This window comes from Sylvia atricapilla, chromosome Z (assembly GCF_009819655.1).
Source record: "Sylvia atricapilla isolate bSylAtr1 chromosome Z, bSylAtr1.pri, whole genome shotgun sequence".
Lineage (NCBI taxonomy): Eukaryota > Metazoa > Chordata > Aves > Passeriformes > Sylviidae > Sylvia > Sylvia atricapilla.
Window position 1 is genome coordinate 53400042 of NC_089174.1, and position 23192 is coordinate 53423233.

The 23192-nt window shown below is 37.6% G+C and overlaps 1 protein-coding gene across 2 annotated transcripts; it reads right to left on the reverse strand.

Annotated features, from left to right (window-relative positions):
* Positions 1 to 3189: 3189 nt before the first annotated feature.
* On the reverse strand, positions 3190 to 18986 carry PSAT1 (phosphoserine aminotransferase 1). Of its 2 annotated transcripts, XM_066339082.1 has the most exons (9): positions 18773 to 18985; positions 16541 to 16601; positions 15955 to 16024; positions 14664 to 14869; positions 13016 to 13188; positions 11825 to 11994; positions 8081 to 8209; positions 5465 to 5602; positions 3190 to 4852 (listed from the first exon to the last, which is right to left on the reverse strand). In XM_066339082.1, the coding sequence occupies exons 1-9, from the start codon at positions 18947 to 18949 to the stop codon at positions 4747 to 4749; spliced, it is 1230 nt and encodes a 409-aa protein (XP_066195179.1). In that variant the 5' UTR covers positions 18950 to 18985; the 3' UTR covers positions 3190 to 4746. The 2 variants fall into 2 exon arrangements, with proteins under 2 accessions (XP_066195179.1, XP_066195180.1); XM_066339083.1 differs by lacking the exon at positions 8081 to 8209 and having other exon boundaries at positions 18773 to 18986.
* Positions 18987 to 23192: the final 4206 nt, after the last annotated feature.

Genomic DNA, 23192 nt, shown 5'->3' on the forward strand with positions numbered 1-23192 from the left:
ATAATATAATCCTGATAAGGTGTGTTCTGCCTTGCTTCCCAGTCTAGCCACATTACAGCCCTTATGGTGATAGTAGTAGTCATAGAGTAGTAGTCATACAAAATAAGCAGTTTTCCTTGGGGGTAAAGAGGATAGGGAAGCAAGACAGAGGGCCACCTCTTCAAAGTGGTTCTAACTGGTACACCAGTAGGTGACAAAATAACAACTTAATGTTCTACTATGTTCCTAATGTTTTTCTTGTTTCTATTCCTCTCCTTTAGATTTACACAAATGAACATACATCTTGCAATATATCCTCCTATTCACCAGCTATCACCAGCTGCCCATACCTCACCACTAACTTGGTCCAATGCTTCCTTCAGAAGTCACAGAGCTCTGGTGTCAGCGTCTATCACCCTTTCTCTTGCCACACCTGAGGACACCTCACAGCACCAGAGCAACATCCTGTCTTGCACCAAACTACTTCACATCACCAGATAGATTTAGGAAACTGAAGACAAGCTTCCATGACCTACCAAACAGGAAGAGGTTCCTTTTAGGTGGCTTAGTGAAATACCTCCACAGACAAAACTCTCTATTTCAATACTGAGAGGCCAGACCTGACAATACAACTCAGTACTGTGACATCAGGCAAAGCATAATCACAACTGAGTCAAGCATTAACATGTCTAGCAACAAGGCCAGACATGTGTCTTCACAATAAAAATGTGCCCAAAACTAGTATGACTGGGGCTGTCCTGGAAAGAAAGAAAAACCACAAGCCAGTGTGACTGTATACTGACAGGGCACTACCAGCCCAGAAGTTTTCCAGCTTTTATAATTCTTTAGTCTGTTTTGTCAAGCTTCAAAACTGAGCACTAGAATTTGAAACTTCCATACAGTTGTTTCAATTCCAAAGACTACTGCTTACCTTATGGAAGAATATTCACTAAGTTTTACAGTAGAGAGTTTGTTACAACCATCCTTATTTTAGCAATACATCTCTCATATCTCTTCAGGTTACATCATGGAACTACAACACAGAATCATACCCAGACTGGCTCATTATATTAAAAATTCTAAGCAGTTTAATGGCAATTTCTCTTATAATAGTTCAGCAATTTTCCACTTTCTCAAGATTTCTTTACATCTCTATTGTAATTAATCAATTTGCCAAAATATACAATTTTTTCCTTTTATGCATAGTGTGAAGGTAGGAGAAAGAATTCCAATTTTCTTTGATTTCAGAAACTGTACAGCTTTTGGTTTGTTACATCAAATACACATTTATTCTTCAGCTACTTATAAAAACCAAATCTATCCTTGCACCTCTTTGATCACTCTACTCCAATCATTCAGTAATCCATCAGTAATTACAACTTCTTTGTTTCTCTAGCCTAAAAGGGTGGTATTTATCACAGATTGTCATGAATTCTGGTTTTAAATTATCAAGAGTCCAACTGCTGACTCGAATGGGGAATCTTCTTTCCAATTAAATGGACTGATTTAATGTAAAAACTTGCAACATTTCACTTTTTAATTAGATACATCATTATAAAGTACAATAAGGTTCATCCTAATTTTATTTTGTATCCAGAGAATGAAATATGGTGAAAATTAAACATACACCAATACAGTGCCAGACCTAGTAAAACTTTCAGCATATTTTTGCAACTATTAATACATTACTATATGATGTCTTTTATTCCTGTTTCATTCCAAACACTTGCTTGAATGTCAGGAATAGGCTTAAGCTTTTTACATCCAAACATTCCTCGGTATATCGAAAAATACTAAATCATTTACAAGTTGAAAAGAAAAAAATTAATTCATTTAAATAGAAACAGGAAAACATTTTAAAATATAGAGCATCAGCTGACACAAGAGCAGGACTTCCTACACTGCTGCCTGTATGAATCATTTCTCTCCACCAGAATTACTAGTTAAATAAGGATACGGCAATCCAGACTTCGAATTCTTATTTTAGTCTTGCTTGGCTTGCAGTTAGTAACTACCATAGGAAGTTCTAATTGTAGAGAACTGACAGGAATCTCTGGGACATGGTACCTTCCTGAAGGACAGTTGGCACCTGGGCTAAAGAATGTCTCACACAGCAGAAACAGATGGAGCATGCAGCTTTCTCCTTTCAGGCCAGAGACTATAACCTTTTATTCTACAAAGGACAATGCTAGAACATGCTTCTGTGAAATCAAACACAAGATCTAGGAGATGATTCACTAGTAAAGGGATTGAAAGGAATGTTCATTGAAAAAAGCTTTTCTTATGATTCCCTCTCCATATGGACCAACACAGGTGAGACCACTATTTGCTTTATTTTTAACACCTTTTAATGTCTCCAGAGTATTCATATCACACAAGAGCCCTACTTCCAAACACTGACCCAGCTTGCAAGTATTGCAAGGAGTCTCAGCAACAGGTTGCTGGAATTCCTGCTATCAATCTGATGTGGGGAAATCAGGATTTCACTGTCCCCAAAGGCTCAAAACCCCAAATACAAATGAACAGCTTGGAAGGTTAGAATTGCTGCATGGATTAGTCTGAAACAAACCTCCAGTAAATAATTTATTCAGGACATGCTTCCGTATTCCCAGAATTCCTGTATGCCACTCACCTGATATTCAGTCAACCATTATCTGCTTAATGCAGTCTTCACTCTGTATTTTAATTCCACCTGATTTTTTCCTTACTGGCTTAAAAAAAATTGACAAGATGTTAGGCATAATTCAGTAGCAGCAAGAGATTCCGTGTTGGACTCATGAATCAGCTGCACAAATCAGCGCAAGCTGTTTTGTAAACACACAAAAAAGCATGCTAGCTAAGAGGAATGCAAGCCTACTATAAAATAGAAAGCTATTTTTTGGCTTTATTTTTTGGAAGGAGATAAGCTAAAGCTACAGTTGAATAAAGCTGCGTAAAAAGAAATTTATAAAGTTAAAAAGCTTAAAATGGAATCCAAATTAGGACTGGATAAATGGGAGGGCAAAAAGGCTTCTTTAAGCATTCATAATAATACTTTTGTTTCCATGGCTCCTATGGGAAAGACTCTTCTTGGAAAGAAATAAAACATACATGAGGAAAGTTTGCTTTTTATGGAAAAGGAGTATACCAGAATCTAAAATTCTAACACACGTAAGTCTTGATTTTCATCCTGAAAGCAACAAAATCAAAAAGTTTCAAACACAACGGTACTTCACATCATGAAATGATTAAATTTTATTTTTTTCACATAATTTACATACCTGGAGTTACACTAAGTTGACAAAAGTCTCCCAACAGTAATGATGATTTTTCAGATAGAAATGTAAATCAACCCTACAACATTCCACTGACTTGCTCTGAGGTTCCATCAACAAAGGGATTCTATATCATTATAATTAATAAACTGTTAGCACTGTACTGGTGTTACACAAAAATTAAAGAAAAAAAAAAAGAAATCCCCATTGTGTGCCAAAGAGTTTAGTTGAAACCAGCTGCAGTAATGCTAAACACTCTGACAGTAGCAGATAGCTGTTACACAAGTTAAAATAGGAGATTAGGGCCAATATATTGGCATTGGCGGTAGTCAATGTCACAAGGTAAGGTAAGAGTCACAAGGTAAGAAAAAAAAGTAACTCAAGGGTTCTATAACAGGAGATCTTCTGAAGATCTTTGCATAACCACAGTGACCTCTCTAGCCTAGTGTATCAATGTCTGCAGCAAGCTAGAAGGGCCAAGTGAGAAAGTGGGATCAAAAGTACACTGTAGTGTCAGGAAAAGGCAGAGAAGACTGTTTTTTACTCCAGCTGGACAAAGTTCCACATACAAAAGGACACAGAACTCAAAGAATAAAAAGGCAGAACAAACACCAGAGCAAGTAGAAAGGGAAAACATTCTCTAAGCAAGGAAGTCTGCTGCACTTTGGCCTCAAAGTCAGTGCACAGAAAGCCACAGGCCCATTGAGTGGACTATAGAAATCCAGTCTGGCACAAGGTTAACAAATGGAAAGCAAATTTTTTGCAGCAGCAAATATGCATGCTCCAAAATAAGAATGTAATATTAATAACCTAGGAGTTTAATACACAAAATGCATAGAGAAGTGAAAAGCATCTTAGAAATTTATTTAATTAGACTCATGAATCTTAGCCTTTAACTATTAATTGTTAATAGGAAGAAAAGCCCAGTCCAGCAGACTTTAACCATAATTACTTGCAATAGTTATGATAGTACTTCTAGCATTGGAGCAGTAGTTTGAAGGCCAGATCCTCAAGTTAGGAACACTAGTGTTAACTCCTAAATACTACTGGTGGTACATTGTTGGAATATACCCCAAAACCCAACTAGATGTCCCTAGAAACCATGTTAGTTTACCTTCATTATGCAGTCACAGAGTGTTTATAAAGCAATACAGAGAGCTTGTGACAAATTTTGCTCCCTGAATTTTACTAAAAAGAAGGCATTGCTGAAGTCACTTGTAACTAGAAGTGAGAAACAGACTCAGATCCATAGCATCTTACAATCTTATTCATGTTTTAACTACACATTTTCAAATTTTGGAATCAATCACAATCAGTCTGGGGATCCTCACATTCAGCAAAGCCAAAGTTGCCACATCAAGGCAAGACTAGGCCTGTGTCCCATTCAGTTAATTAAAATTGCTACTGGAACTAAAATAAAATAAAACTCGTGTACTACAGCCATGCAGTACCACAGTAATGTTAACACCCTTTAGCTTTTATTTCTTAGATGTGCAGTGTGTCTCTAACCCATTTATGACTGATTCATCTGCATGAAGCTTCTCATGAACGTTGCAAGCTTCTGAACATCTTCTACAGTCACTGCATTATATAAAGAGGCACGGATTCCTCCCACAGATCTGAATTGAAAATGGAGAGGAGAAAAAAAAATAGAAAAGTTTTGTATATTCTAAAAAAGACATTAGTAGCAGTCAATGACATTTAAATCTATTCCTACTCTAAAATTATAAATTTCAATTTATGTGCATGAGAAGCAATATTTAATTCTTCAAGACAGGCTTGCAATCCAGAGAAGTTTAGTATTTATTAGTTATTTGCAGCTCCAAAGCTGTAGCCCAATGACATAAAAGAAGTAATCCCACAAACAGTACTGAACATGGGAAAGAACTCTTGCAACCAGGTAGACAAGTCATTAGAAAGGCTTTATACACTGATACAATCTGACCTCAAAATATATCTTCTTTGGCATCTGCCAGAGGCAAATTTGCAGAAGAAAGGAGAATTACAGATAAAGCTCTCTGAAGCCCACCACTTCGCCGAAGCAGTAGCTGAGCAACCAACAATATTTGATTCTAATCTCTAGACTGCTTTTCTCAAGTGTTGCCCAACCAGTATGAGGAACAGCTTATGTGTGAGAAAGGCTAGTAAGTTAATGCACAATGCCTGATGCTGTAACACTGTAGTAATAGTTTATTCTGCACAGGACAGAGAATCACTTGACTAATACTCACCGATGTCCTTTTAGAGATATCATGTTAAGTTCCACAGCCTTCTCAAGGAATTTCTTTTCCAGGGCTTCATCACCCTTGACACTGCCAATGCGGAAAGGTACATTCATTCTGCTTCGGTTCTTTCTCTCCACTGGACATCTAGAAAGGTTGCAGAATGTAATGCTTAACCCACTTTGTGCTAAATTTGTATTTCAGCTATATGCAGTCTGAGAAAGTGAATAATCATGCCTGTTTAGAACCAAAGTCAATTCTTTGGAATCGAAATTGTCATTAAAAAAGGAAGGTTGCTTTCTTTCACAGAAAATAATCATGTATAATAATGGAAGTGGTAAAGTGGAAGGCTTATTAATCCTTCCTGACACACTCAAAATTGTGCCAGAGAAACAGACACAAGGCTTGTATACAGACCAATTTAAAGAAAAAAGAAAAGACAAATAAATAAAGAAAACAATTACTTAGGATAGGTGAGGTAGTTACAGGGAAATTTGACTAAGTCTAAAGCAGTTTCTTCTCTTTCTCTTGGAAGATTGACACTTCTCAACTGGTCAAAAGTGCTACCAAAATTACACTTAGCTAAACAGAACTAAAGGAAGCATAAGAACACAGTGTAAGTAAATTTGCATAGACATTAGAAACTTCTGTTAGTGATTTCAGCCAATCTTCTAAAATAGCGTTACTTGGAATCATGAAGTAGAGAAGAGGTATCTGTAGAACAAAACTTACATAGCATACATGGTCACAGCATTACATGAGATGCATCACAGCTCCTTAATATCTTAAAATCCCATTTAATCTGAAGTGGAAAACTCAAGATATATGTAATTTCTCTTCAACTATTTTGTGAAGGTCAGAAATGGTGAGGGAGGAAGAAAAGATTTAAATATCTCTTTTTAGTGTCTCTACTTATGAAGGACATATAAAACCTTCAGATTTTTTTTTCTAAGGCTGTGATGTAGATTCTTGCAGGCATTCAATATAAATGAATTTTCATAAACTGTATGTGAATTTCATATTTATTATTATGCTATTTGGAAAAGAGTGAGTATCATTCTTTTTAGTTCCTCGCTTGTTCCTTGGTCCAGATGTCTCCATGATGAAAAAAAAAAAGATCCATCATAACAACTGCCTGTGAAAATCTTCTACAAGTTCAACCAGGAATAAAATGTTCAGAAAGGCCTGTGCTTCTGAGCAATCATATACCTGAATTACTGCAGACATGCTTTAGTTTTTAGAATATCCAGTTGCTACTAGGCCATCTGTTGTAACTCAGTGCACAGATGTTGAAAAACAAACTACAAATGGCACAGAGCACTTCACGGAAGAAAGCCTCCATTTGCTAAATGGCTTGTCACATGCCTTTCTCAGGGAAGCATGCCACAGATTAAGTGCCATGTTACAGCTGGGAAGGCAGCTTCAAATTAAGTCTTCCTTTTAGTTATAGATACAATTAAAAAATTCACAGTCTTAACTGCATTGCTTAGGAAGCTGCATACAGCTCAGTTAGTGAAGCTTGGTCTGCTTTCCCAACTGACTATTTACCATCCAATTTGCACTGCATTTCCCACTCCCTGCCTTACAGACCAACTTTCCAGATACAGACTTGTGACTGTTTGTCACAAAATGTTTTTTTCAAGGCTTCATTTGCTTTCTGACGTTTATGAAAAACCCCCAGGATTTCCCTGGAGTAGGATCACAATCCTGATCATGGTGATGCTAAAGGCCAAGCTGTTCTCATTAACTAAATGGATAAGAAGAATGTATTAAATATCATGATGAAACTTTATCTCTGCCAATTATGATTGTAGACAGCTTTAATTTAAAATCCAAATTTAATTTGCTCTATTCTAACTTTGACTTGAAAGTAAATTAGGTCTCCACACTGTTGCTTTTACAATGAAGGTGAAGGAAAATATTTTGCAGTTTCATTGTCAATTAATAGTCTGAGTTTCACAAATATTAAAATTATTACAGTATCAGCTTTTAACTATGCATAGGTCCTGTGAGCTTAAAAATACCTTGCAACTCTCTTGTAAAAGTCAAGAAGGTTAAATCTGCTTCAGAAAACCAGCAAAATAACTGACAAAAATAAACTGTATGTAAAGTACATAAAGAAAATGTATTCCATTTTGAGGCCTGATCTTTCTATTTTATTTGAGGAAGTATTTCAGAACTTAGCATAATTAGCTAAAAAAATGCTCTGCTTGACAGAGAAAAAGAAGAGTCTGACTCCTGGAAGGTGATAAAGAAAACAGTGCAAAGGGGTCCCTATAATTTCTTACACACAATTTTCTCTGTTTTGGTTTATATTTCCCAAAGAGATTTAGTAAGCATACAAACCAGAATGCGCTTATCTGTTTTTTGTATACTCTTCTCCCACATTCCTGTTCTATTAAGTTTAGAATATGTTTTTGTAGGGTTCACTACTGATCTATACAAGATAAGTTGAAATAACTTCCTACTAGAATGAGACTTATCCTTGGACAGCTACCAAGTAAATAGTATCTGTAGGAGTCCTCAAAAAAGGTGACTTCAAAAATACAATTAAACTCTTGGAAGTTATGAATGTTTGGCTATGTAGCAAATATTGAAGAAAAGGGGAAAAGCTTAGCAACTTACGCATAAAATCCATTAGATTTGTCTATAATATCATAAATCATCTGTGACTTGATTAAACTAAGTTTATTCATAGCTGCAGCTCCACCATTATTCTTTATCCATTCCAGTACCAATCCCATGATATAAATACTGCAAAAAGAAACAACATTTTTCAGTGAAATTTTTGAAACAGGAAAAAACTTAAGTCTTGTCTAATAGTTTACAAAATGTTTCAGCAACAAAATGCCATGTTTGATTTAAGGGCACTTAAGATTAACAAATAAAAATCTAGACTACTTCACAAGTTATGACAACTCTAAACAGACAGCATTTTCCATACATAGATGAAATATCCTGAAAGTCAAATGCCACACATATCTGTTGGACCCAGCTTAATCCTTTGTACCACAGAAGGACATGTCCTGCAGGCCTCCTGCAGCCCTGCAGGACTCCCAAAGCCATCCCCAGACATGCTGCATGCACTGCCAATTCACTGCCCACACAACTGCCAGTCAGGTCTGCCTACAAGGACTACATAACTGCCTAGAAGGAGCCAGATTTAGCAAAAAAGTTAATAGCATTTGCTCTGTGCAGCTGCTCTAGTGAAAATACAGGAGTAAATCTCAACTACATGTGCATTAATCTCCCAGAAATTTAACCATATTTTCACAACTGTTAAAAATAAGAACTCTAATCCCATTTCCATCTACAAACTACCTTTTGCCCACATGAACAGTGAAGTTTGGCAAAAACAAATTATGATGTATCACACTTAATTATTCGTCACCAGTCAAGTTCTTAGTGGAGATCTGGAAGCCTACTGGGATCACATGGCTTGAGACCAAGATTTTCAATGCTAGTTACTAAGTGCAACATGAAAAAATCCTTGAGGCCTTTTGCCTTTGTGCTTTTGCTACAAAACTCAGCTTGTTCAAGTTCAGACATTTCCCACCACTACAACAATTTACACAGAAACCTGCTCACAAGTTTTTATGGCCTATATCCAACAAGTTCATTCATGTGAATCCCTTCATTATTGATTCCAAGGGAGTGCTCAGACAACATTACCCTACAAGTTTCCCTAACACATATCTAGCAGAAGGCTGTTTTAAATTTTGCTGCTTTTTATTTTTAAAGAGGTATTAGTACCAAATCCTTGAACACTTCAGGCTGCAGAATAACTAAAGTTACAGACTGCCATTTATAGGAAGTACCTTACAGCTCTGACAGCATAATCTTGCCACCATGATAGCACACTATCAACTACTCTACTGTAAAGGATTTAAGTGAAATATAGATTATGCCCTTGGCAAATATACAGGGCTATATTCACCCATTGCCCTCACTTCCTTGAGCAAAACTTTTAGGACAAGTGAACTTCAAAGGTAGCCTTAGAGTCATTCACAAAAACCCAGACAGCTTAAACCTTTTATCCTTCTTTTACACCAATCAAAAAAATGTTTCTGGAACAATTTTATGTGGAAAATGCATTTCATCTTGCAAATGAGATTTTTATAGCAAATTCATTGTTAATTTTTGCTAAATAGTTAGGGTCAAAGAGTCAACTATGTAGTGCCATGAGGTTAAAGCCATTAGCATCACCTTAATTTAATTTAACATCTTTCTGAAATAGCTTTTTGCAAATTCAGTTAATATTTCCTGCCTGTCTGCCAGCAAACCATTAACAAGTGCAAAGAAAAGAGCAGAGAAAAAGAGAACTAAGAAGCTTTGCCAGTTCCTTAAACTGGAACAGGCAGTTAGGGCCAAGCCAAACAGATGTGCCTCCTGCCAACATTTCAGCCTGTTACATTCTGGATTCTGGAGTGTACTCCAATGTGAGCCAGTAGCATGAAGTGAAATCCAGCAAGACAGTTATGAGAAAGGAGAAAGACTATTAGTTCAACTTTATTTCCAGTTCCCTTAACCACCCACTACTCTGTTAAAGGCTACTGTCAGATACTGAGTAACAGCTAAAGCAGCACCTTCTTTTCAGAAGTTTTTTGCAACCGCTAAAATAAGGCTGCAGAATTTGATTTGTTTTGCTTTTCAAATCAGAGGAACAACACTTTGTCCAAGTACTGAGACTGAGTAGAACTTCAGTTTTTCAAATGGAAATAGCTTTCTATTTGGAAAACATGAATGGCTGGATTTAAAACCGAGCATATTCAAGTATACAGTGTCCAAAAACAGTATATGTGACTTGGCAGTGAGGCAAATAATCGATCATAAAATAGAGGTTTCATCAAGCACTGGAAAAGAAAGACATGCATACTGCCTATGTTACAAAGCTACATTGTGAAAACCAAAATCTGGAAACATTGTCTAGCTAATTCTTACTGGGTGTGCCCAGCCAATAGGTCAGACAGGCTGCCAGTAAGAATACATAATTAAAGCACTACATATGGTACACTATGAACACAACTTGGGGGAACTAGTTCTGCACTGTAAAATCTGGCATAAACAAATGTTCACAAGATTTTCTGTTCTGTTGATAAAGATAGCTGCTCCTATGCCATTGCAATAGTACACTCTGCAGTGACAATCAGCAGATTCAGATATACTTAAATTCAGTAAAATTTGAAATGATACTAATTGTAATGATGGAATTAAGTCATAGGGTTTATATACAGGAATCACTGAACTTTACGCCTGTAGATTCCATATGTGTGGAAGATCATTAAGCAACTTAACTTTGCAATTCTGGAACATACAAACTACAAGAGCTGAGATTAAACATCAGTAAAAAATCACATTATCAAATTACCTGAATGAAAAGGAAATCTTTATTTTCAAGGTAATTTTAAAAGCTTCTGGGAAAATAAAGATACCTATATTGAAGATTTTTTTTAAATAATCATTTCAGAAGACACTGGTATAAAAATTCTTTAAGTTAAGAATGGGTAGAAACTACTCAACATCTAAAAATTCTAGTAGCAAAGCACTACTTCACTAGTTATCAGAAGCTACAAGAAAGCAATTTTTAAAAAGTAAGCTGTAGTCTGATATGCTTCTTGCATAATGGAATCATCAGATACATGGAAATTTTATGATTTTGACTGCTAGCAATGATTACAAAGCTAGATCAATTTTATCTTTGATACCAAACTAAATACTGAGATGGCAAAGAATTAGGGAAAACTCTCTTGTAGAGTAAAGCAAAGCAACTACTAAAATGCCTTTTAAAAAATTATTCCACGGTTTCATTTCAAAACCAACAGTAGTGAAAAAACTAGAAATATTTTTAAAGATTAAAGGAATACATATAATATCTTATAATATTTAAAACTTTAATCATAATAATATTTGCCATTTTCCAATAAAGAATGTCAGTGGGGATCTGGAGGTTCAAATGCTTAGAACAAAGTCAGGAAGAAATTAAATCAAACTGTATTTAGTGATCAAGAAGCAAGGCTAAGTGCCAAATTACCTCCTTGCAATGAGTGAAGCATCATCACTGAATTGATTAGAGCTGTGCTCATGTAAACCAGAACTGCATCCTGAAACTTCTACAATGGAGCTATGATATATAATATTTATTTTGAAAAAGACTACATGCTCCATGGCTGAGTCACACTAGGCAATGCAAAGCCTGCTGATTACAGGGCTGGACACTTCCCATGTTTTCCCAGGCATCACAATAAACACTCCAACGTGTCAGTGGCTTGAGGATAAATACGCAACTTTGGAAGCTTTTCTAGATGAGAGCAGCAGATGGCAGTGCGGCAGCTTTCAGAGTAAGAGACATCACACAGCAGGGTGAGTTACCTGTAGCATGGTGGAGTGTTATACAATGAGCTGTTCGCTGCCTGTGTTTTGTAATCCAGCACAACAGGGCATTCCTTCAGTGCAAATCCCAGTAAGTCATTGCGAACTATTACAACAGTAACACCAGCACAGCCAACATTCTTCTGAGCGCCAGCGAAAATCACACCAAACTTTCAAAGGAAGAAGAAAATAACTTGGTACATGTATTCACTTGTAGATTCTATTACTAAGTAATACCCCAGGCATACTAGTCAGCTGAACAGAATAGAGAATATGTTGAAAATTATCAGGTTGTAGGTTAAAAGAAGAGTAAGCAGAAGTTCTGATTTCAAAGTGCACTTACAGCTACTCAGCAGAGGAAGATAATCACAAAAAATTTCATTGTCGTTTGCTAAATGTTTATTTAATAGTTGCAAATAATTCTCAGTGCAGCTGTTGCAACTTCAAACTACTCCAAGCAAATTTACTAAAAACAAATTCCTACACAGTTCACAGTATTTTCATCCCACCTCTTATTTCAGAACAATCATCATAAAATCCACCTGTTCAAAGAGGCACATTAGGAAAGGCCAAGTTGAATGCATCAACAACTACTCCTTTTTGCTACACACAGGAAAGAACGGTCAAACATGCTGCTTCACTAGTCAGTAACATCTCTACTCAGTGTATACAAACATAGTAACTGCCTATGTTTGCCTCTGTACTATCTATGAAACAGACAGCATAATCGTGAGGCAGAGGAAGCTTTAGGAGCCTAAAAAAGAGGTTACAAATTTTTCATGTAAGAGGCAGGATTAAAAAACTGATTCACAGTATCTTGCTGTAGCTGTATCTACTATCTACAGAACAAATACGATTTAGAAGGTATTTATTTTAGCTGTTATTTTCTTCTAGCAGGTGTTTTCTTCATCAGTGTATATCAGTAACTAAATAATCTTGGGCAGATACTACCATGAACAATTTCAACATAGTTAAGTATGATTTCACAAGAAAAAGGAAAAGAAATAGACATTGAAACCTCAGACCTGAAATCTCAACACTCTTATCCATCATCAGACATTCAATTAACAAAACAGGACTTCCTTAATTTCACTGCTCAGCATCTCTAGCCATCCAGACATTTCAAAGTGCTTCACAATATGCTTAAAATTTTGAAAATGCTTTGTGTGGTCATTGTATCCAATTGTTTACCTTGGAAACATCCACAGGTTTGGACAGGAAGTTTGACGACATATCACAAACCAAGACTGCTCCTTTGACATCAGGTACAAAGTCAAACTCCACACCATGAACAGTTTCATTAGCACAATAATACACATAAGATGCATCTGGATTAAGATTCCAAGTGCTTGGGTCAGGAATGCCTGAGAGACAAAAAAGAAACCCAGAGATCACTGGAGACAAGTAATTTTCTTGGCAGGCAGTTTTACCTGAACATGAAACTTTAGTGCAAACCAAGAACAATTTTGCCATATAGATTATTAATCATGTTGTTACCAGGAAGATAATGTCAATTATCAAAGCCAATACACCAGTGCATTCCCAAAATTTTCTGGTGAGCCATCACTAAGTTTGCAAAACCTTTTGATTTTCACCCCTTATTCTTCATTATTTTCAAATTATTTTCATCCAGTTTGCAATTCCAGACTACAAACTACTGCCCCAGGGGTTCAAAACAGCATTTCGGAGGAATTCGGATACTGAGCCCAAGAATCTTCCCGCTGCCTTTGGAACCACTGAAACATCCAAATTATCACCAGCAAAGTTCTCTAAAGCTCTGTTTCTGTGCAATCCCAGATGCATTTAAGTCTTGCCCAAGCTGAACAAACACAAGATTACCTACCTTTCTCCCATTTTAAGCTTTGCAACTGATTTACAAAACTAAGATTTCGTCTGTCAACAGGCAATATACAGGCATGTCCTGACAGCACAGAACAGGTTTGGCATAGAACAAATAGTTGCTCTCCCTTCCTTTTCTTCCCCAGGACCTGATGGGAGGTGGAGGGAGAGGTGGGAGATGGTGCTATTGCCTCCATTATTATTTACTGCCTCTTCTCTTATCTACAGCTATGAAATGGTGAATTATGCTCCCCCAGACTGCAAAGTTGTAGGTTCAATTCCTTCCTGTGCCTCACAGTTAAGTATAAACTTATTTTCCAAGTTAGTGCCCTAATCCTCAGTTAACACACTAACTTACATGGAGTTACTCTTTGTCTTTCTTGTTGCCACTCTTTTTAGTTCAAGCCTTGTAATTCCGACCAGAGAGAAGAAAAGTGAGCAAAACTAGCAGGAATAGAAACTAGATCTCATGTATTCCTGCTCCAAGAGTTATTTATGTATATTCAGTGACACACTGGTGAGAAAGATAAAAATTTCAGAATCTTTAAAAGCAGGTAACACAACTCAGGTCTCCTACATCCTGGGTCAATAAGGTTAAAATCTCAGACCTGCTTCTGAATTTTAGAGCAATCTCATTACCAAGTATACATGAAATTGAAATACCTCACAATATCCCTGTGACTAGCTTAAGATCTCAGTTAAATATAAAAAAACCTGAGACAGCCCAGAGTGTTTCCTTACTTAGACACTTGTTTCTTGCCACTTATTTTCTGGCATCTGCTCAGCCACATCCCACCATTTTTTTCCTGGTGGAAACCGTTAGGCCACTTAACAAATCTCACAGTGGTGAACAAGGAGAGATGTGCCAGACATTCTTTTGAGTGCTGGGCAGTCAATTCTAGTTAACGTTCAACTGGATGAACATCAGCAACACTGGATCCATTTTGAGAGCAAGTCAAAACCAAAACATTTACACTGACAGATGCAGTCATCAACTTACTTGTATAGGCTCCTAGTTTGGGATGAACAATATTTACTTTGGCATACTTCTCTGCTTCTTTAGCTGCTTTTGCCGACCAGCCTCCAGTAACCACATAATCTGCCTGTCTTCCCTCCTTTAAACCAATAAGGTTAAGTGGGACTGCACTGAACTGAGCAGATCCACCTCCTTGAAGGAAAAGAACTTTATAGTTGTCTGGTATATTTCTGCATAAAAGAAATAACCATTTATGTTATTCCCAGGTGACACTGGATGCATACAACTTGATATAATGCATTTAACTATGACTGAGGAAAAACATTGCCATTTTAGAAGGCTCTTTGCCTAGAGCTTAGGTCCAGTCCCACTAACTTATCTCTGGTCTTGAGAAACAATTTAAATACAGAAGAGTAAATGCTATGAATTTTAGTCTTAAAAATTTGCTGGAAAAAACTTTCCCTCCCCAGCACTGCATTAAACAAACTCATTCCTGAGTAGCCATACATACAAACTCAAGACATATTCCCTCACAATTAATGCTGACTTTAATTTATCTATTGCTAGCTTCATGACTTTTCTGTCAGGCTAAGAACACCAAAGTGTTTACAGTAGCACTCAGCTTTGAGACCCTTCAACTTGAAAGTGCAACAGTACACTAAAGAGTACATGCAGAGCAATTGAATAAAGAGTTTCTCATACAATCACAAAAAACTACATATTCAATTCATTAAAATACCTTTGTCAATGACTCTGGCTGTCACTGAGGGTCAAGTGTTTGTGTTAAATGACCAACATTATTAACTACTACGAGAACAGCAATTGTAATCCATCGTATATTTATTTTAATTTTTTTAAAATGTGTCATTCTACAAATTGGAAAAGGGCTGTTGACCAGTGATTCTAACACTGATTCCCAGAGGTTTTGTCAATGAAATAGGACTTATGAACAACGTGCAGACCACATTTACAACACTAGAGAACTGACTTTTATTGTTTACACTTATTTCTTTTAGTTCACATCCTTCTATGAAGGAATTCCATGAAGGTGATAAAAATCAAAATTTCAAAACTAACTCAGCTAGACAGATAAAAAAATCTGAACCTAATAAGAACACTTTGTCACATTCAAAAATAGAAGCATCAAACAGAAGATCAGTGTTCTCCCCAAGGTTATTACTCTATGATACATAGTACCCACACATAATAAACCACACCAAAGAGGTGCTTTGAAGAAAGATCTTCACATTAGACATTACTGATGCAACAGTAATAAGCACAGAACATAAAAATAAGCAAGAAGTAATTCACTTACAGCAATTCACGCATGAGATTTTCAGTCGTATTTAAAATTTTTGTGAAATCTGAGGACCGATGGCTCATTTCTTTGGTGGAATAGAGAGAAGACATAACATGAAACAAGATGGCAATACATTAATTTGATTTTAAAATTGTATTAAGCTTTAAATCTTTTACACTACAGATCCAAAATCCCTGAAGGTTGGCCTTCCTAGTTCCTACTCCTTTTTAAGTACTTAAATACTTCTAAATATTAAATATTACTCTGAATTGTTCAGAGACAGCTGCACATTCTACTTTTAGCAACTGATCAGATTTATAGACTAATAAAATGTTCACTGTCTCCATGTATAAATCTTTTGTGCAACGAGGGCTGAAAAGCCAGCTACTCACATGGCACAGGAGACACTTCCTCCTTATTGCAGGAGAGCAGTACCTTCCTAATGGGAAGTATGCTGTGCATCTACATAGTACCTATACACATCTATACAGACACACAGGTATTAGAAATAGAGCCAAACCACCAAGATCAGAAAGTCTTATTAAACAATTCAGTTAAACACTAAAATCATGAAAAATATAGATGTTTTCTTAAGTCTTACCAAGAACACTTATACCAAGTCCTTTGTAGTCCACCAATTCTTTCTGCGCTTCTAATAATACCTATCAAAAGAAAAAAAAAAAGTCCAGGAATAAATTAAGGGGATTTTCCACTATCTGGAGTCTCTGATGCATCATACGTATGCCAGCTGCCCCATAGTGTAATAACCTGATACTTGTCAAGTGAGATTAACAGAAGTATAGTAGCCAATACAATTTTGTTGTACCTAGAAGCTTTAGGCTTTTCATAAGATAGCAAACTTAAATCATATGCTTGTTTTGGAGACCATATTTTAAGTTATTATTTCAAATGCTACATTTCCAGATTTCTGAATGATTTCTAGGAGTTGAATGGAACTCTCAACTTTTACAGAACATCTAATGTTTGCATATGTACTCTTTCTAAGCAAGCATTCTAAATACCCACTCCCACCACTCCGTCCCGTGCCCTTTCACTTGACTTGTGCAAATAGGGCGACCAAAGTATTGAAGAAAACATATGAAGGATCAATTTGGGGAATCGGATACCTTAAACTGAGTCAACATGACAATGACTGGTTTCATAAAATTAAGTCCCACACCTTTTGAAGATGAGCCTTTAATTTATTGAGAGTTAAGAAAGAAATTAGGCAAATTTTTGAAACAACTGAAAAAAACAGTTCACTAAAAGTCCTAGCCAAATAGTGCTTCAGCCATCCCTCATTTTTTTTTCTGCTTTCTTCCCAAGCTCTTGAGTATCAACAAAGTGGCATGAGATTCTAACCACTGGATCTGCAGCTTCTGATTTTGGCAAATTCTTGTCTGAGAGCCAGAACACTCTTGGCTGCTCCTAAAGAAAGCAGGAGTAGAGGGAGCCCCAGCAGAACAGTCACCAAACTAATGCTGCATGCATGCACCCTAGGATCTCACAAGAAACTTCAGACTCTGGGCAATTTCAGGAATAAGAAATCTATCTTGCTGACAACGTATCTGCGTGGCCTGTCAACTGTAACAGCTGGCTACCAACAGGTCAGCTAAAAGATTGTGAAGTTTTAACCACTACACTTTCCAAACAAACTTATCCATGCCAGGGAAGGAGGCAAAAAAAGTAAGGGAGAACACAGAGACTATTAGAGTAGTGCTTGCTAAACTGTTTGATAAAACTCAATTCTGTTACTAACATTCTTCATCTGAAAAATCTGCACAAAAATCATCTACGACACTCATTATAATCTATGAATTGTTCCATCTTCTTGTTTCACCAAGTTTGAGTGCTCAATGGGCAGCATCAGCCCACAATCAAGAGAAACAAACCACTGAGGTGATACAGCAGTCCACACAAAAGCACTACATTTTCAAGAGGGTAAACAGATTAATAACAGCGAGCTCAGCTGTGCCCACCTGCACTCCTCAAACCTTAAATCCAGTTTGCAGCCATTTTTGTCAGAGAGCTGGGTACTGAGGCCGTGAGAGCCCCTTCTGGAATCTAGAGCTCGACAGAAACAGATTTCTTTGCAACCTTATCCACAAAGGACATTTTCTCGAGAAAAGAGATGGGAGGAGAAAGAAACCCAAACAAATAAAACCAAGAAAGTTGCTCTGTAGCAAATCTGTTTATCTCAAGATTTTTTTAAAGGAAGTAACACATAAAAATAACGAACAATACTACAAATGGAACTAAGAAAAGAACAACAACAACAAAAATCCACAGTAGATAACCCTTAAACTGAAAGTCAGCTACGTACAGTTCGGCAGAAAACCACCTCTCTCCATATGTAAATGGATAATCCATGGCTGCTGATGCAACTTTCCAGAGAGTTGAGTGTGCAACACATTCACTATAACTTCTGATAAAAAGGCGTCTCAGGGAATTATCATGTTATTTATCAACTGACAAATCTCACACTGCACAGAGCCATCCTTGTGTGCTTAGGTCCTACTTCCCATCCCAAAACTAAATACATAGGTGCTGGTGCCATATCATCCAACAGGGAAAAAAAAAAAAAAAAATCACCACACAACCGCCACACCTAGAAAGTATTCCAAGAACCTCACTCCAGCTCGCTTCCAAAAACCCAAGCTTATTATTGCAGTTCGCTGGAGAAAGGGAGAAGACGGGTTTTCCGCGTTGTGCGGGTAAACTCCCGTAATTACTATTTACTAGAGTTTCCCCAGCCCTCGCTTTGCAGCTGGAATCCCACGGGGAGCCGGGGGGACACTCCGCCCCGCCATGCCCCAGCCCGGCCCCTACTCACGGAGCGCGGCAGCTTCGCCGGCCCGGCGCCGAAGTTCGCAACCTGCCGCCCGCCCTCCATCGCTGCGACGCTGCCTGCTTCTCCGACGGCTTCTGCTGCAGCCCCGCCGCCAACTCCGCCGCTATAAGCCCGCGGCAGCCGGGGCCCGGCACCGTCCCCCCTGTCCCGGCCGCCCATTGGAAGCGCGGCCGCGGGGAGGCGGTGTGAGGGCCGGGCCGGGCGGAGTGAAGGGCGGGCAAGGCCAGGCGGGGTGAGAAGGGGCCCGCCCGCCCGGCCGCGGCGCTCCGCGGGGCTCTCGCAGCGGGGAGCCGACGGGCCGTAGCGGCTGCAGCCCGCAGGAGCCGCCGGCGGGTGGGCGTGCGGGCAGACACACGCACACGGCGAATCCGCGTCCTACTCTAACTTTCTGCCGGTGCTTTTCCCCCACGCGGGTGCTGCATTAGCGCTGGGATGCTTGTTCCAAAAGCAGTCTGCATGAATGAGAGAGAACTTAAAAGCAGCGACCCACATTTACACTGAATTTTAGGAGATCCTTCATATCTCCTATGAAGTGACAAGAAGCAACGGTCAGAAACTGATGCACAGGAAGTTTCACCTGAATATGAGGAAGAATTTAACTGGGCAAGTGACCGTGCCCTAGAACACGTTGCCCAGAGAGGCTGTGGAGTCTCCCTCGCTGGAGCACTTAAAAACCATCCAGGTGCAATCCGGGGCCATGTATTCTAGTACGCCCCCGATAAGGCTGTGAAGCTGGAGCAGATCACCTGCTGTATCAAACCAGACCGTTTCTGTTGATTCACCTTGAATGAGGGGGGTTTACAGCACCCAGATGTTTTAATACTTTGTGTGAAAGACTTACACCGTAGACGAGGATCCCTGCCTTCTTTAAGCCAAGAACTGCCTGCATATTGTGCTGTTTCCCAAAAAGTCTGTTGCAGGCAAATTGCTATTTGAATTTCATCGAAGAGAAAAAAAACAGGAGAGCTGTGAAACTTCATCACCTTCACATAATGGATAGCATAGCCTGGACCTGAGACGTGCCAAATTCTAGGCTAATATCCCTGAATACTAAAGCATTCCTTCCACAGATACCTTGGTTCATCGAAAACACAGAGGTAGTACAACAAAACTGTTCTGAGAGACTTTAGCTCATTCAATTTTTTTCTGATTGTTTCAGAGAGAGACAGTCTGCCCAAGTCAGTTTTCAGAAGTTATTTTAAAGGCAGTAGCAGTAAACCAATTTTGACCAAGCAAGCCATGAAGTATGACTGAAAACAGATGGGCATCACAGAGTCTTGGACAAGATTCACAATTCTCATACACAGGTGTATAAAGCACAGCTCTAGAACACATTAGCTTGCCCCGTGTTTCCTCTAATGCTGGCCCCACGTTAGTCTCATGGGTGTTCACCAAACTTATCATCAACATAAATATCTGTATAGAAACATGGTTTTAGGAAATGAAAGTATCAATGTCCGTTATTTTTTGTGAATACTGAGATGTATATAAAATACCATTTTTCATTACCATTTTATACCAATTATTTCACTGAAGAAATACTGATTACTCGAATTTGTTCCTTTTCTTGTCAAGCCAGGTGATACCTGGAACCACAAAAAGAATTTACAGACCACAGCCTGATCTGGTATTTAGTTGAAAGATCTTCATATTAAGGATTTTTGTAAAAATTGTAAACAGATACATTGGTGTCAGAGCAAAGATAACTTTCATTTCAATGATAGCTACAGCTTAACAAAAACCTACCAAACTTGCTTTCAGACACTGGAAACCTCCTCAATTCTTAAGAGATAAGTAGCAAACTTCACAGACATAACAGGCTGGATACATTATCTTCAAAACGGCTATTTTTCAAGTATGTCTCACACCACAATACCCAGAACTAACTTACTTCTGGTTATTAGAATTAGTTTTAATTAACTAGAAACGTCTACTGAAATGCTTAGTAACACCATAGATGTGACTAAAAAACATTTTTACTGGTGTCTCAAGTAGAAATAAGATCAAAAGATACAGGCTTTTCATATGGGCTTTTTCCAGTATCAAATCTAAAGCACCTATGTAGGCCCAGAGAGGCAACTTCAAACTCCAGTTGGATTAGGAAAATGGTATCCAAAGTAGTAAGGGGTAGTTGGAAGCAGTCAGAAATAGGGTAGGTTGGGGAATCAGGTCAGGAAGCCCCCCTGCTACTACAGTAAGTGCTTCAACATCCAACCAGCATCAGTCTCAAATCCTACTTGTGTGGCACAAACCACAAGGGAAATTAAAACTTCGAAGTTAAAAATGTACTTCAAATGCTGGCACAAAGAGCTAGAACACAAAAATAGAAACGAGGCAAGCTGGAGCTGGTGTCAGCTCAAGCACTGGTGTAAATACGAGGTATTGGAGCTTTCAGTTCATAGAAGTCTCATCCTGACCAGCAGGGTCAAAAATAGCAGGTCCCACAAGATCACAGGACAACTCTGCTGGAAGCCTCGTCATCTAGAAGCTTTAAAAAATCCTCTTCATATTGTGCACTGATGGAAGTATGTAAAATTGGAAAGAATCATTATGCTTTTGCAGATGGAAAGAGAAAAGAGAAATAGTATAGGTTACATTACAGTTTTGTTCGTATTGGATTGAGATTTCTCCTATTTTAATATTTTGCTAGCAGCAGTGACGATTTATTGTTTTAATTACATCAAAAACATGAACTCCATCATGAAATCATACCATGTATTCATAGTCAGCCAATATAAACTTTCAAACCCATTATTTCCAGGAATGCTTCTGAATTTGACAGAGAATTTGACCCTTCAAGTGCCACAAGTGAGTCCCTGCAGATGAACGTGGATTTGCCTAATTGACACAAAAGCAAAAAGCTGTATTTACTATTTACTATGATGCATATGTGGAAAAACAGACAGATGAAAAGATAAAGTTTAAATAAAGTTTCAGAGTTTTCCATTAACGTTTATTAGGTTCATTTTGACTTCACATTATGCTGGACAGCAAAACCTTGATTGACTACTGCTGGAAAAGAATCAGCTCACTCAAGGAGAGCATGTGTACACAAGTCTTCTGTCTGGTACTACAGCTGACAAACGGACGTCATTAAAAGACAAATAACACTGACTACATAGCGACCTGGCAAGCGTTTCAGGAGGCAGCTGGGATGTCTGGTCTAGCAAACTAGTGAGAGGAGCAAATTTTGGTGAAATCTAGCACTTAGGTGGTTCAAACAAAGGTTCGGGGCTATTTTGTTTTTCAGAGATCGAAGTTCTGAACTGTGAAGAGTAGGTCTTGGGAAGACTAAGTGAAAAGAGAAAAAAATTATTGAGTTTTATATGTAAACAGTAACATGTTCTCTAGTAAAGAGCTGGCCTATTGATTTCAGGCTTTTATGTCAAGAACACAGACAATTACATAAAATATTAACTAATAGCAAGAGAATGAAACAGTTTATACTCAGACTCAGGGTAGAAAATGGTTTCCTAATAATTTAAAGTAAAAGTATTTTTACTTTTTATTAGAATACTTTACTGTTAAATATATATAGAAACTATATGTTTATATGTGTAAAATACCTCTTGTAAATGAGTTTTAAAATCGTTATTAAAAACCTTGAAACTTCTGATGTATTCATGATAGCCTTAAAAGAATACTTCTCCCCTAGTAGCTTCAATCCATTGTCTCTGCCAGTTTCAGATCCAACGATATATAAAGCATGCACTACAGATTCTTACAGTAGAGTGCAATACCATAGCACTCTTAAAAAAAAGTTAAGTATTAATCCACTGAAAAAAAGTATGTCCATCTAAATTGCAAACTGCCTGTTCAATTTTGTTTTAAAAGATTATTTTTGATGTAATTCATACTCTAAATGCAAATATTGAAAAGCAAGTATTTAAACATGAAAGATATTTACTATCACCTGCTTTTGGGCATGTAATACATGAATTATTTTATTCATAGTATTTCTAGGGACAAGTAACAGACTCCTAACTCCTAACCCCACAAATAAAACACTTCTGAATTTATAATCTTATCAAGCATTTCTCAGTGATTAGCTTTAGAATTTTAGATTTAAAAAACGGAATAGGTAGGCTTCTACTGCTGAATATACAGATTGCACATAACTGTTCAGTCAAACCAAAATCACAAAGAACAACTGAAGAATCAGACAAGCAGTTGGCAAAGCAAAATATGTAAAAATAACAGAGATTAATGTATTACTTTCTAATATTCTGAAGTGACAAAGTCTGTACAAAGAACATACTTTCATTGTGCAATTACTTGTGCAATATTGCAATAGCTAAGGTAATCTTGCACTATTTGCTCTGTAGGATTGAATTTGAGGGTTCATGAGTTTTTCCTATTTGTCAAGCAACTGGAATCAGGAATTTCTACAGATCCTATGTGT